The sequence below is a fragment of the Lepidochelys olivacea genome, assembly GCF_965140295.1.
Source record: "Lepidochelys olivacea isolate rLepOli2 genome assembly, chromosome: 9".
NCBI lineage: Eukaryota > Metazoa > Chordata > Testudines > Cheloniidae > Lepidochelys > Lepidochelys olivacea.
Genome location: NC_140419.1, coordinates 80,381,302 through 80,399,723, shown reverse-complemented (window position 1 = coordinate 80,399,723; position 18,422 = coordinate 80,381,302). Strand labels below are relative to the sequence as shown.

At 43.4% G+C, this 18,422-nt stretch overlaps 1 protein-coding gene across 1 annotated transcript in view; it reads left to right on the top strand.

Annotated features, from left to right (window-relative positions):
• Window positions 1-16,837, top strand: part of MSN (moesin) — a 75,096-nt gene extending 58,259 nt beyond the window's left edge. The window contains exons 3-13 of the mRNA XM_084639560.1: window positions 1,133-1,228; window positions 1,847-2,121; window positions 2,777-2,860; window positions 6,637-6,783; window positions 7,667-7,763; window positions 8,931-9,094; window positions 9,662-9,792; window positions 10,427-10,587; window positions 11,094-11,186; window positions 12,123-12,356; window positions 13,460-16,837. Coding sequence (XP_084495686.1) covers window positions 1,133-1,228; window positions 1,847-2,121; window positions 2,777-2,860; window positions 6,637-6,783; window positions 7,667-7,763; window positions 8,931-9,094; window positions 9,662-9,792; window positions 10,427-10,587; window positions 11,094-11,186; window positions 12,123-12,356; window positions 13,460-13,624 — 1,647 coding nt within the window. The 3' untranslated portion in view covers window positions 13,625-16,837. The remainder of the gene's footprint in view (window positions 1-1,132; window positions 1,229-1,846; window positions 2,122-2,776; window positions 2,861-6,636; window positions 6,784-7,666; window positions 7,764-8,930; window positions 9,095-9,661; window positions 9,793-10,426; window positions 10,588-11,093; window positions 11,187-12,122; window positions 12,357-13,459) is intronic.
• The last annotated feature ends 1,585 nt before the right edge of the window (window positions 16,838-18,422 follow it).

Genomic DNA, 18,422 nt, shown 5'->3' with positions numbered 1-18,422 from the left:
TTTGTTTATATAGCACCAAAAGTGTGCTAGGTGCATGACAGAGGAGAGATCCTTACATCAGGGTTTATTTATTGTATTGGTGGCTCACCACTGTCTAAGGGGCATGTTGTTGCCCTGCCTTACCCAAAGCAGTGCACTTCAGTGGAGCAACTAAACAGCAGGTGGGTATGGGTAGGCATCATTTACATACAAGGTAGCGTGCTTTGCAAATCTTAAGGCATGTGGCAGTTAACAAGACTGACTCTCTGGTCCATAGCAGAGTGGTTCATGCTATGCTCAAAAATAGGACCCTTGCATGTAAAAATGAGGGATGGTTCTGGAACTAGAGCCAAGGCATATGCTGTCTACTCCTGTAGTATCTGCCATTGCCTTACCCAACCAGCATGTATCGCTCCTTACTGCAGTCCTCCTTGCTCATTTATGAGAGTGGCTAGTATCTTAGCATTTGCACTGTTGCTATCCAGGCTCAGACCAGGAAAAAGTAGGGGGTCTAAGCTGTATAGATTCCCACCTGCAAACTCTCTGGAATCTACCTACATACAAGGGAAACCCTGGCCTTTGCTATGGTGCCAAAATCTTAGTGTACCAATTTAGGGTTGCTCCATGCTCCAGCTTTTCCCAGCAGGAGTCCTGTTTCAGTTAGGTTTGAGGCATCTGCGGTGAGTTTGTGATAGGTGCTTAGTTCTTAATTGGTGTCTGTCTTAATCAGAAAACTATTGTACAACTGGCAGCCTTCACTCAAGGAGAGTGAGGGGGCATGTAAGAAGATGCAGCAGAGTGGTAGTGATCTGCACCAGCAGAGCTGCATAGGGCATTCTGTTACCACCTGCTTCAATTTGGCCTACCTTAATTACCATCACCCTACCTCAAATTTGGCAAACTTTTTAGGGACCCCTCTTGTCTCTCTTTATAAACCACTCTGCAGAAGTGGTATGGAGTGCAGGGAGCGAACAAGGATAGTTTTTTCCCTGTCCCCATAGTCAACAGGTGAAAGTTGGTTTATTTGATTCTTTTCTAAACTTGCCTACCTTTATACTACACCACTCCAACACATTCCCAGGTAACCAGTGAGCCTGTGGCCAGTCAGCTGTGACAGTTACTGATGCACGCACTGCTCTGTCTTCTTTTCCAGGTTGTGAAGACAATTGGGCTGAGAGAGGTCTGGTTTTTTGGACTTCAATATCAGGACACCAAGGGCTTCTCAACATGGCTGAAACTTAATAAAAAGGTATATGCCTGGTTATCCAATTTGTACACTTGATAATGGTTAGAACAAATGCACTAAATTATTTTCTGGACTCTTATCCTCAGCTGGATGGGATGGTCAGCTCCTCACACTTGTTCTTATATGCCACTCTGAATACCGAACCTTGATATTCTTTATTATTATTATTTTTGGTTAGTCTGCACTGACTGTTCCAGAGTAGCTAGGTCTACAGCATATAGATATGCCAGCTAATATGCTGTTCCTGGCCTACAGTTATCCTGTGCTTTATCCAGGCAGATCTAATGTGGTGGATCAAGGAAGAGACTTTATTCGTGTGTAATACATATGGTGAATAAGACTCCTGGTGTGGTGCCATCCCTAGAAAACTCTGTGGTGCATGACTTTCTGATAGGTTTACAATAGTATTTTGTAGTTGCTAAATAAGAAATCTTGGCTAGACTGGACCAACTCAGCAGTTTCCAATGAACTGCTCAATGGGAGGATACTTCATGGTTTTTTGCTTTCTGTGTCAGAAAAGAAGTGTTTTTGAACATGCCTCTGTCTTTTACTCCCATTTTATTACACACTGCTCCACTCAGCCAGCTAGTTCTAAAACTGGATGGTGCTCTCTCACTCCAGGTGACCGCACAGGATGTACGTAAGGAAAGCCCTCTGCTCTTCAAGTTCCGTGCCAAGTTCTACCCAGAGGATGTGTCAGAGGAGCTGATTCAGGACATCACGCAGCGCCTCTTTTTCCTCCAGGTGAAGGAGGGCATCTTGAATGATGATATCTATTGCCCTCCAGAGACTGCTGTCCTGCTGGCTTCCTATGCTGTCCAATCTAAACATGGAGATTTCAACAAGGAGCTGCATAAGCCTGGCTATCTTGCTGGTGACAAACTGCTCCCTCAAAGGTATGCAGACTTCACCAGCCTCAGACCTTCCAGCACCATGAAGTGCACAAGTGCTATATTTACTATAAGCTTCACTTACTCTAGCTTTTTGCCTGTTTTGTTTTCTCAAATCATCTTAATTCTGATGGGTGTCCAGAGTGCATCTTTCCATAAGAGTAAGGCTGTTGCACTTCCTGCACCCCTGTCTATTCTCCCTGGAAATTTGCATTTTGAAGAGCCCATTGCAATTCCGTATAAAAATGCAGGTAGAAACTTAAATTTCTCGGAATAACGAACTGAAGATACCTAAGCAAAAGAAGGGGGGGGAGCAAAGAGTAAATTTTGGCACTAAACTTCATAAATGGGTATGATGGCATAAAAGAAATGAGAAGCTGGATATCATTACTTGGCTAAATATTCAGGGCTCCTGTCAAATTATGCTGTAGTCTGGATATGCAGCAGTGGTGTTCATCAGGCCAAATTGTCTTAAAACATTTAATTGGGTTAAGAGTCAACCCTGGCCAATAAGGCCACCATATACTATAGAATTTGTTGGCATTGTTGTACTGTGGGACATTTAGACTGTACAGCACTGCATATGCTCAGACTTGTGGCCTGTCTCGGTGTAGTGCCGCCTTTCAAACTGACAGGATCCTGCTGCTCTTTTCTTTTCTAGAGTTCTGGAGCAGCACAAACTCAACAAAGACCAATGGGAGGAGAGGATCCAAGTGTGGCATGAGGAACATCGGGGAATGCTCAGGTAACTGATCAAGGTTTGATCTCACTCTGTTAGATTGGTATAGTCACACTACATGGTAGTTCTCTACTTCTGTAGATAAGGTTTGTGTGTAAACAAAAGCTCATCCTAGGGCAAAAGCCTCTTAGCACTGTTCCAGCCATCTTGCTGAAGAATAACTACAATCTTATCTGTCTCAGCCAGTATTGGCTAGCAAATGTACAATATCCCTAGCAGAGTGAAACTCAACTTTTCTAAATGGCTGCATTATAAGAACACCCATACCGCATCAGACCAGTGGTCCATCTATCTCCATATAGTGTCTGACAGTGGCCAGTGCCAGCTGCTTCAGACAGAATGAATAGAACTGGGCAATTTCGAGTGATTCATCCACCTTGCAGTCCCAGCTTTTGGCAGTTGGGGGTTTAGGGACATTGTCAAAGGTGTACTTGGATTCTCAGAAAACTATATTGCTGTCTCACCCTTGTCTATGTGTGTGTTGACTCCCTCAAGGAATTCTAGTAGATGGAGGCATGACTTCAGTTTACAAAAGCTGTGACCCTTCTCCAACACTTTTCATGGATGTGTCTGATTCTTTGTTATAGATACAACCAATTTGCCTGGTACTGAAGTTAAGTTTACCTAGCCTGTAATTGCCAAGATAGTCTCTGGAGCCATTTTTAAAAGAGTTAAATTAGCTACCCTCTAGTGTTTTGGAACAGAGGCTGATTTAAGCAATAGGTTGTGTACCACAGTCAGTAGTTCTGCAATTGCTTAAGAGTTCCTTCAGAATTCTTGGGGGAATACCATTTGGTCATACTAACTTAGAATCATAGAATATCAGGGTTGGAGGGGACCTCAGGAGGTCATCTAGTCCAACCCCCTCCTCAAAGCAGGACCAATCCCCAACTAAATCATCCCAGCCAGGGCTTTGTCAAGGGAGGAGATTCCACCACCTCCCTAAGTTACGCATTCCAGTGTTTCACCACCCTCCTAGTGAAAGTTTTTCCTAATATCCAACCTAAACCTCCCCCACTGCAACTTGAGACCATTACTCCTTGTTCTGTCATCAGCTACCACTGAGAACCGTCTAGATCCATCCTCTTTGGAACCCCCTTTCAGGTAGTTGAAAGCAGCTATCAAATCCCCCCTCATTCTTCTCTTCCGCAGACTAAACAATCCCAGTTCCCTCAGCCTTTCCTCATAAGTCATGTGTTCCAGTCCCCTAATCATTTTTGTTGCCCTCCGCTGGATTCTTTCCAATTTTTCCACATCCTTCTTGTAGTGTGGGGCCCAAAACTGGACACAGTACTCCAGATGAGGCCTCACCAATGTCAAATAGAGGGGAACGATCACGTCCCTTGATCTGCTGGCAATGCCCCTACTTCTACATCCCAAAATGCCATTGGCCTTCTTGGCAACAAGGGCACACTGTTGACTCATATCCAGCTTCTTGTCCACTGTAACCCCTAGGTCCTTTTCTGCAGAACTGCTGCCTAGGCATTCAGTCCCTAGTCTGTAGCGGTGCATGGGGTTCTTCTGTCTTAAGTGCAGCACTCTGCACTTGTCCTTGTTGAACCTCATCAGATTTCTTTTGGCCCAATCCTCTAATTTGTCTAGGTCCCTCTGTATCCTATCCCTACCCTCCAGCGTATCTACCTCTCCTCCCAGTTTAGTGTCCTCTGCAAACTTACTGAGGGTGCAATCCACACCATTCTCCAGGTCATTTATGAAGATATTGAACAAAACCGGCCCGAGGACCGACCCTTGGGGAACTCCACTTGATACCAGTTGCCAACTAAGATAGGGAGCCATTGATCACTACCCATTCAGCCTGACAAGTTAAACTTATCACTGTTTAACTTGTCAGTTTGTTCCAAAACTATTTCTATTGACACCTTAATCTGGGACAGTTGCTCAGATTTTTCTCTTAAAAAGAGTGGTTTGGGTGTGGGGATCTGCCAGAGATCCTCTACAGTGAAGAATTCAAAGAATTATTTAGCTTCTCCACAATGGCCTTGTCTTCAGTGCTCCTTTAACATGTCAGTTGTCCGGTGGCCCGACTGACTTTGGCAGGTTTCCTGCTTCTGATGTACTTAAACAAAAAAAAAGAAAAAAAATTTCCTGCTGTTTGTCTTCAAATTCTTTCTTGGCCTGCCTTTACCCTTGGTTGCCAGGGTTTATACTTCTCTATTTCTCAGTAGGATTTTGAGTTCCAAACTTTCTAAGGGATGTCTTCCCAACTACCACCTTTACTCTGTTTAGCCATGGTGGTGTGGTGGTTTTTGTCTCTTTTTATTTGCGGTATACATTTAGTTTGAGCCTGTATGGTGTGTTTTTGTTTTTTTTTAAATGGTTTCCATGCAGCTTGCAGGCTTTTCACCCTATTAATTTCCATGTAACAAAAGTGAGGAAGCTTGTATCCGTCCCCTTTTTGAAGTTTAAAAAAAAAAACCCACAACCACTATAGTAGCATTTAGTATTCCTTGTCCCCGCCAAGAATGTTCAACTTAATTACATTATGGTCACTATTAGTGAGTACTTCCGTTATAGTCACCTCTTGGGCCAGATCCAGTGGTCAATTTAGGACTAAATCAAGAATTGCCCCTCCTTTTGTGAGTTACAGCAGTGGTTCTCAACGAGGGGGCCATGAGAAGGTTTTCAGGTGGTCGGTCCAGCAGGGCCAGTGTTAGACTCGTTGGAGCCCAGGGCAGAAAGCTGAAGTCCCACCTCATGTGGCTGAAGCCCAAAGTCCTGAGCCCTGGCACCTGGGGCTGAAAATGAAACTTGAGCAACTTAGCTTTGTGGGGTCCCCTGTGGGATGCAGCCCCAGGCAACTGCCCTGTTTGCTACCCACTAATGCTGGCCCTGGCTTTTATATGCAGAAAATTAGTTGTGGCACAAGTGGACCGTGGGGTTCTTATAGCATTGGGGGGGAGGGGGGGGGCTCAGAAAGAAGGAAAGAAAGAGGTCAAGAACCCCTAGGTTACAGCACCAGCTGCTCCAAAAAAGTTATTTAATGAGTGTAGAAATTGTATCTCTGCAACCCTTCCTGAGGTGACACATGCCTAGTCATGGGGATAGTTGAAATCACCCATTATTATTGTTTCCTGCCTTTTTGTAGCATCTCTAATCTACCTAAGCATTTCATCATCATGGTCAGGAGACTGGTGGTATAGACTGCTATCCTTATATTCAGGCATGGAATTTACCATAGACTGACTCTATAGAGACAGTTTATGTGAGAGAGAGTCAAAGTTAAAAGGTCTAAAATGACCCACAGTGTCATTCCCACACCAGCATGACCTACTTTCATTCCTGTATATTTTGTACCTTGGTATTACTGGGTCCCATTAATTATCCTCCTTCCACCAAATTTCCACAATGCCTATTCTATCAATATCCTCATGTAATGCCACTCACTCTAGTTCATCCATATTAGTATTTAGACTGCTAGAGTTTGTGTATATAAGCACAAGTATATTACCAATGTTCAATTGCTTGCCTTCATGTTATTTAAATGGGACCTTTTTTTTTTTTTTTTAACATTTGTCTGGTCCTTACTAGCTTCTCTACGATCTCTTTACTAGGACATAGTTCCCGCTTTAATGGAGACATCCCACCTGAACCACGTGCTCCTCTTGGCTTTCGCCAAGCCCTTAGTTCAAAAAATCCTCTCTGCATTGTCATGCTCTGATGTGTTAGAGTAGTTGCCACTAACCAATCAAGAAGGCATAAATTCTCAATTTTTGGCTTATCTGGTTTCAAATAGGAATATCTGCTCTCCTTTGCATTCTTAGGGAAGATGCCATCTTGGAGTACCTGAAAATTGCACAGGATCTAGAAATGTATGGCGTGAACTACTTCAGCATTAAGAATAAGAAGGGCTCTGAACTCTGGCTAGGTGTTGATGCTCTCGGACTCAACATTTATGAGCAGAACGACAGGTAACAAAAGGACGTCTCTAAGTTCACTGCCCCCTCTCTAGTGACCCTTCATTCCACCGTGCATATACAGCTAACACAAACTTCCTTCTCCAAAGCAATACTTTTAAGAATCCAGTTTTTGGTACAGATAGTTGTTCCTCACTCAGCTACATAGGAAGGTGGTTCAGTTTGTTGGGATGATGCTATATGCAGTCTGTGCAAACTCCTCCAAGCCACGTCCTCATGTGGCTCTTGGCGATGACATCAACATAAACCTTGTGATCCAGTACTTTGGATCTCCTGCATAAGTAAAGTTGATACAAAAAAGCTGTTCACAATCATGGGGTGGATAGGACAAGAAACTGAAATTAGGCATTGATCAAATCCCATTAAACAAGGATTGCTTAAAGACTCAGCCTTCAAATCTTAAGGCAGGTTTATGCTGAAAACGCTGCAGCTGTGCCACTGTAACACTTAGGTGAAGACACCCCTACAGTGGGAGAGCTGATCCTGTCAGTGTAGTTAATCCATCTCCAAGAGGCAGTAGCTATGTCGGCAGGAGAAGCTCTCCTGCTGACACGACGCTGTCTATACCAGGGGTTAGGTTAGTATAACTACATTGCTCAGGTGTGGATTTCTCACAGATAAGTTTTTGTGTAGTGTAGACCTGGCCTCGCTTTCTCTAATGGGGGAGAGGGGTTGAAAAGCTGTCAACTCCTGCTCTTATATTTTTGTTTTTTAACATGCCTCTTCACTCTTGTTTCTGGCATTGGCTGGAATTGGGAAGTACTGAAATATTCTGAGAGCCAGTTTGGGTGAGATTTCCAGCCCAGAGTTAGACTAAGAATTTGAGACTGCTTGGGGTAACTTTTACTAAAAACTTCTCCTTTCTTCATTACTGCAGGTTAACACCAAAAATTGGATTCCCTTGGAGTGAGATCAGGAATATCTCATTCAATGACAAGAAGTTTGTTATCAAGCCCATTGACAAGAAAGCACCAGTAAGAAACAGTACTCAAACACTATAAATCTTTAGCATTTTATACATAGAGTTGAGCTCTTCATCTTTTATACATTTAAATAAAACCAGTCTAGTCAATTCCAGTACTTCTTGTTGGTATAAGACATCCACATATTGCCAAAGTGATACCTCCAGCATTGCAGAGCAAGCTTAATAGTAGTAAGTGGGTAGATGGGTTTGTAGGGGAAGGGGGTTGATACAATAGTCATTTTGTATAGTTGTCCACTTCTGATTTGGTGACAGGCTGCCTTACATTGAGATAATCTCTTGCTGAAGCGCAAGGACGAATTTTACTATTTCTGATAGCCCAAACAAATCCTGTTCACTCTGGAAAAATCCAAAGTAGAATGCATTTCTAATCTCTCCAATTCAGGAGAAAATGAAATCAAGCTCTATCTCCTTGGCTTCCCCATGTACCTATTTATATCTTCTACTTTCCTTCCCTGGATGAAGTTACTGCTGCTTGGAAACAACCTTGCAGCTGTTGTACCTCATTCACACAATGAAGATCCATTTCTTCCCCTTTTTCTGGCATAAGAGGAAACGTGGTTCTTCACATGTCTGCCAGAACATTACAATTCCAGTTGAATAGAAATAATAAGGGTGTCATTCTTATGATATGATCCATAAAAACTTTTAGAATGTCTCAGAACATAGAAAATCTTCCTTAAAACCAGACACTGAGGCTTGATAGAGGAATGCTTTAACTGAGTTTAGAGTATTTCTGCACTGCATGCATAGCCACACAACGGAAAATCCAGTTCTGGTATGCACTAAGCAGAACATAAACCCTGAAAATTTTCTAAGGCCAGAGACTTGAACTGCACCATATATCTCTGGGAATCCCAGGAAAACTGCTAACTGTAATCTCCAAAATGTGCTTGTGGGGATACTTATTCCTGTACAAGTTCTGTCAATCTTCATAATCTAAACTGACTGTTTTAGTACTGCTAATTCAAGGCACCTGACCCATGTCATCAGGCACTTATGGGTATAGGTGTTTGAAATCAGTTTTTATTACTGCTAATGGGCTCCCTCAGACACTTGACATTTTCTTTTCTATGCAAGACTATTATTGGATACAGAGGTATGTTTGGTGCATGCTTGGGGAGCAACGAGACTAATGCTGTCTCCCATCTGTCCCAAGGACTTTGTATTCTATGCTCCACGATTACGGATTAACAAGCGAATCCTGGCGCTGTGCATGGGGAACCATGAGCTCTATATGCGCAGACGTAAACCAGACACCATTGAGGTGCAGCAGATGAAGGCACAGGCTCGGGAAGAGAAGCATCAGAAACAGATGGAGAGGTGGGTACTGCAGGACTCTGAGTAACTAGTGTTTTTGAGTCCACTGTTAAACTGATCAAGCGGATTCCTTTTTGCTCCAGTAAACCTAAAGAGATGTTGTAGATGGCACGCCTTATAAATAAGATCCTGTGTAGGACTGCCTTGGGCAATTCAGAGCAGTTCACGTCTAATCATATCAATATCATGATTCTGAATCTTAAGGAGGATTCTAAAGGCTATATTTCAAATCAGTCTGGATTGTCCAAATAGGTGATCTAAACAGAGCTGTAGGTTGACCTGTGTAATCTCTACAAATGAGAACCTAACTGACACAGTTCACTAATGTTTTCAGTGGTGGTGTCAGGGTCGGTCCCAGGACCAGAAGAGCTCTTTGTAAGCGTGAAAGCTTTTGTCTCTCCAACAGAAGTTGGTCCAATGAAAGACATTCCTTCACCCATCTTGTGTCTCTAAAGTTCACTAAGTCAGTTGCTGTTTGCATGCTCCTGGGTCTTCTATAATAAAGTACTGTTGTCTTTTGCATTGTGATTTACAGTACAGCAGTTAAATCTAACTTTTCCCCCAAATCAGAGCTCTGCTGGAGAATGAGAAGAAAAAGAGGGAACTGGCAGAAAAGGAGAAAGAAAAGATTGAGCGTGAGAAGGAAGAGCTGATGGAACGACTCAGACAAATTGAGGAGCAAACCAAGAAAGCTCAACTAGGTATTACGAAATGTGCATTGGGAGAGACTGGAATAGTCTGGTTCTACAGGGCCTTCATTGAAAATAAATTCCACAATTACCCTCCCCACCAGCCATCTTACTTCCTTGAGCTACGTAATCACCTGGTGCTCTGGTTCAATTGGTGCTGATGGAGTACCACAGAAGAAGCCTTTCCAAAGGGGCAGGTACAATAGACTTCGCCACAGATGACTTTCCTGTCCCTTTCCTGAACGCTTAGACCCTTGAATGGTGGTAAATGTGATGCTGCCAAAGCAAATTGCTGTATATTTGTTGCTTGGTTTAAAACAAACAAAAACCAGGAGCTTGAGCTGTCTGGTGCTTTGTACAGACCAATGGTTCCAACTAATAGTAACCCGATGGCATTTGAAGCTAACTTTACACCTTTTTTAATTTGGGGTAGGACAATGCAAAACCAGGCTGTCTATGCAGTATATTCCTGATTATCCTGTTCACCAGTATTTACTCCCACTTGTTTACCCACCTTCCTGTGTTGGTGGTGAAGGGAAAGTGTGTGTCTGTCATGGGGAAGGAAGCTTGCTCTCCTGCACTTATTCTGTGCTCAGAGGATCAGAAAGAGACCATCTTTGCCTCATACTTTCTGTCCTCGCTTCAGAATTAGAAGAACAGACCCGCAGGGCATTGGAGCTAGAGCAGGAAAGGAAACGAGCTCAGGAAGAAGCAGAGAAGCTGGCTAAGGAACGCAAAGAGGCAGAGGAGGCAAAGGAAGCCCTGCTGAAAGCATCCCATGATCAGAAAAAGACCCAGGAGCAGCTGGTAAGCCGCTTTCCTGAAAGCTTAGCAGTGGGGGAATGGTTTTACTGGAGTTCTAGACTGCTGGCCTCAAAACTGGGTGAGTTATGTAGCCTAGTTGTAGCTGTAGCAGGGGCATAAGCTACTATCTAAAGAAACTTAATTACCTTTTTCAGAAAAATGCTGGTGTTTTTTACTGTGGTCTCTATTTGAGCTGCTTTTTGTATGTAGTGACTAATGGAGACTAGCTTCTAGTAAAGTCCATATATGCGCTAACTAGTCAAGCTCAGTACTGAGAGAGCAGCTTCATGGCCTTGTTCTAGAACTCTTGGAATTAAGGGAAGAAAAAGAGGGAAAGACCGAGCCAAGACCCACAGCTACAAGGTGGGCATAAGGCAACTAACAATGTTGGTCCTAGTCCTCTTATCAGTGTGGAAATGGAACTTCCAGGTTCCTGGGGCTTTAGGGTCCTAATATCAGAAGGGAATTGGGTTTTCTCTCCTACTAAAAATAACCTATTACTTCCACAGGCAGCTGAGATGTCAGAACTCACATCCAAAATCTCACAGCTGGAAATAGCCAGGCAGAAGAAGGAGAGTGAAGCCATGGAGTGGCAACAGAAGGTATCAGTGGAGCCTAAATACAAAAGTGTAGCTTTGGGCTTGGCACAGTATTCCTCTTCTTACTGTGGGCTGGTCTGACCCTCTGACCATGTCAATGTGATTAATCATATGACCCAAACCACGAGTCCTTTTAGGATGCAGAGAGCTCTTTAAAATAAGACTCTGGCTTCCCTCCTTTCTGCTGAAGTGTGTTCAATGTGTGGTAAAGCTAAGTTGCCTCCAGTTACCAATTTACCAATTACAGTATTTCCTGGTTCACCTTGCTAGAACCAGCTTTTCGTTCAAAAAGTGGTGGGAGCAACATATGCAGGTAAAATCTAGTAGTTGCATGCAGCTACAAATTCATTCAGTGTTCCAAAAGTGAATTTATTCAAAAGAATAAGCAGAAAATGTCCACCTTGCAACTTAAATGGACAGACATGGGAATTATCCTGTGGGCAGACTTCCAAAAGATGGGCACATTTACACCCTTATTCGTGCCTAATATGTGTGCAGACTATGTAGTTGCACATGCCTAGGGCTGGTTTAAGGTAGGAGTATACATAGTGCAGGATTTACAGGTGCAGGTTGGGTATCTGAACACCTAAAATGCATACAAATGTGTGCACAGCTGCACACACCTAACTCTGCAGTACTTGTACACACACGGCTGCCCAGATTATCTAAGTTGCCTTTAGTTACTGCAAATAGGATATAACTCACCTATCGAAACTCCTTGGGGTTGATGGCCATATTCTAGCTCCACTAGTGTATGGTGGTGCCTGGACACCCTATGAATTCTCACTTGAAAGCACTTCACCCAAAGGGGTTATGGACATTCTGAAAGAGACATTTGAACCCAGATGTTCCCTCTTCTGGGTCCCTTGGACTATAAGGGAAGCCTTTGAAATGGGTCTCTTTCCCGCTAACCCACTGAGGGATGTTGCCCTCCTGCAGGCTCAGACTGTGCAGGAAGACCTAGAGAAGACCAAAGAGGAACTGAAGACGGCCATGAGCACCCCTCATGTCACCGAACCCATGCAGTCTGAGAACGAGCATGATGATGAACAGGATGAGAACGCTGCAGAGGCCAGTGCTGAACTGAAGGCAGATGCCACCATCAAGGACCGCAGTGAGGAGGATCGCACCACTGAGGCAGAGAAGAACGAACGGGTTCAGAAACACTTGAAGGTAATGCCGGGGTGGGGTGAGGGATATCTGCTTCTGTTCCCTTCCTCCCTGCCATGCTCGGGCAGCTGTAGTGGGGGCTAGATATATCTATTGAAGAGTAGGGTGCCACAATCTCATCAGGTCAATACATAGCAAAATGTAGAGACAGTGGGGGAGAAATTTGCCCCTCCCCCACCCATTCCCATCCAATAACCATTCAGACCTCTTACCAGTGAAGAGTATTCAAGTATTACCAAGAAAAGCATCTGTCCAATGTACTCTGCCCACTTGAATCCTGCTGTCCATCTGACAGCTGTTCAGCAGTGTCCAGAACAGGATGAAGGACTTCGTCCAGTTCCTGTCAAGCAGATGTCCATGTCAGTCTGCTGCCCTGTTGGCTGACTCAGCTGGTTTGCACTGCTCAACCCTAGTAGTGGTCTCAAAGGCAGGTTTGAAGCTCCTTTGTTGAGAGCAGCACAGGGAAAGCTTGCCCTGCTGTTTGTGCTGTACCTACACTCTGCACTGAACTTCAGTCTGCTGCGTGGTGACCGTTCACAGGCACTAAATTAACAAGTGGTGGTGTGTGTCCAGCTGTGAATCACTTACTGGCTGTCTAGGCTCCTTCACCTGCAGACCAGGGCAGAAATGTTACTGCACTGTGCTGTGGCGATGCTAGAAAGGTGGCTGGAATCTGCAGTGCCTTGCTAATGGCAAGCGGCTTGCCATTTTGTTCACTATTTAAATAAATATCTTGCTATTTGTCTTCTCCAACCCCTACCCCCCATGGGAAAAATCCCTTGTGAGAGAGCCCCAGGGGCCACATTTTTTTGGAGCCTGTGTTGTCACCTTTTCCTGTGTAATGTTATGCCTAACTTTAGTCCAGCCTTCCTCCTACACTAGGTAAAATCTAGACTTGGGAGCAAAGGGTGTGATGTTATCACACTTCCTACACTGTAAATATTGGGCATGAGAAAATACTAGATTAGGTAGGCACAGGGTTTTCCATCTCAAAGGATAGCGATCTTTTGGGACTAAGGCCCACTTTACCTCTTCCTGATCCTACAGCTCAAGGCTGTGGCATGTGCTGGCTTGTAACCCTACTTCTGTCTTTCTCCCATCTACAGGCTCTTACCTCAGAGCTGGCAAATGCCCGGGATGAAACTAAGAAGACAGCCAATGACATGATCCACGCTGAGAACATGCGGCAGGGCCGTGACAAGTACAAGACCCTCCGCCAGATCCGGCAGGGCAATACTAAGCAGCGCATTGATGAGTTCGAGTCCATGTAAACTCTCCTGCACCTGCAGTCCCTGTACTCTCCCCTCTTTCTCGTCCTCTCCCATCATTCACGTGTAATCGTGCTGCGCTGGAACCACTACAGAAGAGTGACCATGGTCTTTATTTATCGAGTTTCGTGCAGTCTCTGCAGTTCAGCCACAGAGGAACAAACAAAATATCCATGTTGTCTTGAGGGGGGGAGAACAGGACTCCAAATCTGAAATTATTTTTGCTTAGCTGGGTAAAGTCTCAATTGCACATGGCTTTGTACTGTTCACTGAAATAATTGCATTGCTCCCTGGGTCCACTGGGAGGAGATGCAACCAGATACTTCCACTGAGTTACATATGGTAAAAGTCAGCAGTCTGACACACATGCCTTACAACAGTACTTCAGTATTAGAATTGAGTAGCTAGGGGCTAGATTGCTGCTTTAATGCAAGGGTTTGATTTTAATTGAGTTGCGGGGTGGGGTATAGGGGAAGAGGGTTTGAGTGAAGAAGGGTTGGAAGTAAAGTATAAATGTTATTTGTAAAAGACCAAAGCTTTTTCTGCTCCCTGAATTTGAGCAAGCCAAACAGATCATCTGAACTGTCAGTGTTAAAACTTCTTGTGGATCCATCAGACTTCTTTTTAGTTATGAAGCTTTCAGTTTCCTATTCCTGAGTCCTTTGGAGTGATCTGGGCATTTCCATTAAAGCAACTTGTTTTGGAGCAGTAAATTCCCTAGTCAGTGAGGAGAGGGGTTCCTCCTCCACAATAATTCTTGTTCATTGCCATTTTTTGTGCCAATGGCAAGCAGTAGCAGAGACTGTTGGAGGGGCTTTCACTTCCACTAGTGACCCCAACTAGAATTCTAAATGAATAGGCTAATATGCAAGAGTGGGAGGAGAAATGTAAAAATTAAGTAGCTCTAACCAAATGAAAATGTAGCCACCAAAAATCATGACTGTCTGATTATGATACATTTATTCCTCTCCTGCAGGTAACTTCCAGAAAAGGCCTTTTTATCCTAAATCATTGGTGCCTTATGACTTGTGCACAGATATATACTGTAGTTTAGGGTTTTAATAAGGTGTCTTCATAGTTAATTAGTTTAAACTAGGAAAAATAATCAGTGACCTAAGGCTTTTCATTTCACATCTGGTTCATCTGTTACAGGTCAGCATCTTCTTCCCTCCATCCCTCCCTGCCATCTCTTGTGGTGGAGTTACACCTTGCTAGCTGTCTGTCCTAAATGGAATCCTCTTCTTCTACTGCAATCTTAATTATCAAATGGTAGCAGCACACTTCATTCCTAACTCAAACCTCTGTCCTCCCCTTGAAATGATGATATTGTGTCTTTTGTGGCCCTGAGAACAGACGTTTCTGTCCCTAGTGATGAGGTGACGTGGTCCTGAGCTAGCTGTTACTGTTTTACTGTTACTTGTACTTTCCAACAAGTCCTGTCATCCAAACGGACTTGTTATGCATTCCTGTCCATGTTAGAGAGGATTCTGTGTACCACTTGGCAGGAAATGACCATGTATGGTCAGGGTTGACTTGGGCATGGCCTTGATTCTTTGTAGAAGAAAATGAGGGAAAATTCTCCAGTTTTAGAAAAGCCCTTTTAAAATTTGCATCCACCTAAATGGACTCCTCCTCTCCCCTGCTCTTCCCATCATCGCTTAGCCTGTTGCTACTTAAATTTGCAGCCTTCAGCCTGGCTGGTAATGTATTCTTGCTTAGCATGTTCCAAAATCTATGCAACTTCAGCCCTGTGGGAGCTTCCCACCCCCTTCTCATCCATATAGTGCCACTGTTATTTGTGGTATAAAGAAAATACCTGAAAACTTACACTAGAACTCCTCAAAACTCGAACTCCTTCTACTAAGGCGAAGTAGAAGCGGCACAGTGGAATGTTAGTGGTGTGGAGAGAAGAGTGCCAAAAAAGTCAGTGTTAATACAGGCCTGCAATATTTCCTCCAGGAATCCCTTGTGCTGCTTGAAACCACCTCATCGGAAAGTGATTTTAGACACAATATCAGTTTGTTTGCACGGAGGTCCGTGCAAACCGTGACCAAATGGACCTCTGTTGGTGGCATAACCTAACTTAGATCCTTCCAAATGTCCAGTACATGCATTTTTGAAGCACTTTTTTGTCCCCAGACACGATGTGCCTTTAGGAGGGGAGGGAGAGGGGAAACTTTCCATCAACCAAAAAAACTCACAAAACACCCCAGTGCTTTGAAAGTTACAAATAAGATGGTAGTTAAACTTGTCAGAACTTATTTGCATATTTCTTTACTGAAGAGTTATTGGCATTGATTCTATTTGAGTCATTACTGGGAGAACAAACAACAATTAAACTTCACTTCTGGTGCTTTAAACCTGGTTCTCAGCGGTTCTGCTCTGTGACAACTACTGGCTTTTTTTAAAAGCCTTTTATTGCATCTTTAACAGTTTCCTTAATGAGAGAATGCACAGTGCCTGGAGTATGTTTGTTCAAATAATAAACCATTAAACCTTTCTGTTGTGATTGGTCACGGAACACTGCTGAACTCCTGTTATGTTGACGTGACTTCTGTTTTTTGTCACGTTCTAATTTCAAATGGTCCAATATAGGAATAGAACAGTTTATACCAGTGAGTCCACCTAACTCCTCATGTAGTTGTTTCAGCTGTGCCCTTTCCTACCAGTATTATATATTCCAGTGGTATCTAATGATATTTGATTTCAGTCTTTCTAGCTATGCACAATTAGAAAATATTAATCGTGGGAGGAGGAGATGTTTATAGTCCCCTCGTCCTTTGAAAATGTATACTGTATTGTAAAGAGATGATATTTTGCAAGGAAATTAATGTAAGAAGCTTTCAGTATTATGGTGAGATTTCTAGACACATTTTTTTATTTGTTACAATACATTGAGTTTTTTTTCTTGTCCCCCTCCCCCAGTTTGTTTACTACTTGGATATATAGTATCCTCTTCAGGGGGTTATCCTATGAAGTGTTTGCCTGCCTTTGTTTTTTGTTGCTGTAAATTATGTCTACACATTTTTGACCAAACTTTTTTTTATTTTTGGTTATATTAAAACAGCAGTCCTTTGGGGCTTGTGAGGTAACTCATTGGCCCATGTGACTAACCACAAAAAGAACCTTGGTATCAAAACACTTTCATTTGGAGGAATTTGTTAAAGTCCATGTCCTGTTCTTCCTTCAGTGCCAATAAAGTTTAGAGAAATTAAATCCTTGGTGTATCTGGATTGCTGCGGTTTCTGTTTCACCCCCATTCCTCCCCCCTTCCAGGTTCTACCACTGCACCTCCATGCTCACCTGCAACAGTCTGTTACCATGGAACTCCAACCCCTCAGCATTAACAAATTCTGTAGTTCCTTCTTGATGCACACAAGTAGAGGCTAGGATGGAACCCACCAAAACTCTTGACTTAAGCTAGGGTTGGAGGCCAGGTCTCCAGAAGTGGAAGTCAAAACCAAGTCACAGGTTTGTACTGTCCTTAACACCTGCAACTGAGAATGACCAAGGAAACTTTTTTTTTCCAATCTAAAACTGCTTCCGGTTCAGGGAAGAACCTAAAATGGTTGGATTTTGAGTTACATTTTTCACTAAACCTTGTTTCTGGTGTGCAGACAGCTGCTGCTTTGCATCAGTAAGCCACAAGAGGGCAGCATATATTAGTCTGCTTTTGGTTTTGTAGCTTAAATTTGCTATGAGCTGATGTTCCTATGTAGTGGGACTTGAACTTTAGATATTGTTTTTCCAAGCTACAGTTGCTTTTCCTCGCTCTCCTCCCAAATTTCAAAGTGTGTTTTTGGCTTTTTTTTAAAATGGAGAGAGGATGAGAATGTTGAAGGAAGGGGGGGGGTGTTACATTTGCTCTCTCTATCCTAGGTGAATGTGGGCACTTTAATCTCCCCATCTGCAAAATGAGGAGGGTAAAAATCCTTATTTTTGATGGTGCTTTGAGATCTACTGGTGAAAAATCATTATAGAAGAATTTACTGTTGCCTGTCTGTTGTACTTCATAAGGAACACTGGTGGTGATTGGGGGGGGGGGGGGTCAGTGACACTTTCTATCCCTTCTGGTGGGTTGCAAGCCTGTCTCTAAAACAGCCCTCTTCCCCTAAGGCATAATTGGGTCATAAAGGATCATGGTAGGTGGGGCTGCCAAGTAAGGATGGAATTCGTAGCCTACAGTTTGCTCAGTGTACTGGTTTTCTAGGAGTGCTCCCAATTTATGACTAGATTATTGGAGTCAGTGAAGAAAACTGGTCTGAGACTACATTAGTGTCTTGTGTCTTAACTTTCTTGTTTTAAATGGCTATAAATATGCCTTGTCCACAGTGGTAGACTTAGATGCCTCTTGTCCAACCAAACATACCACTATATGGTTGCAGGAACAACACACTATTGACTTTTTCCTTCTAAACAAGTACCAAATCCTTATCAAACATCTGGATTAAGGCTGTCTGAACCACAAGGGTGTAAGAGGCAACCTTGTATTAAACAGTGTCAAGTGTAGCTGATTAGACACAAGCATCAGCACAAGTGTGGGATTCAAGAATGGGGGTGTGGATGTATTTTGACATCCGATACTCCACTTAGTCAGTTGTGTAAGTGCAGTGACTTAAGTGGAGTTACTCCTGATGCACACTGGTGTGAGTTATGAATCACTTACCTTCACTGGAGACGTGTTGCTAAGCCTATGGAAGAAGTGAACACTTTCACTGGCCTGGAATGGGAGACTAACCCTGACAATCGTTACTTGACTTCAAGCAATATGTAGTTCCGTTCCCTTTTAACCTTTTTACCA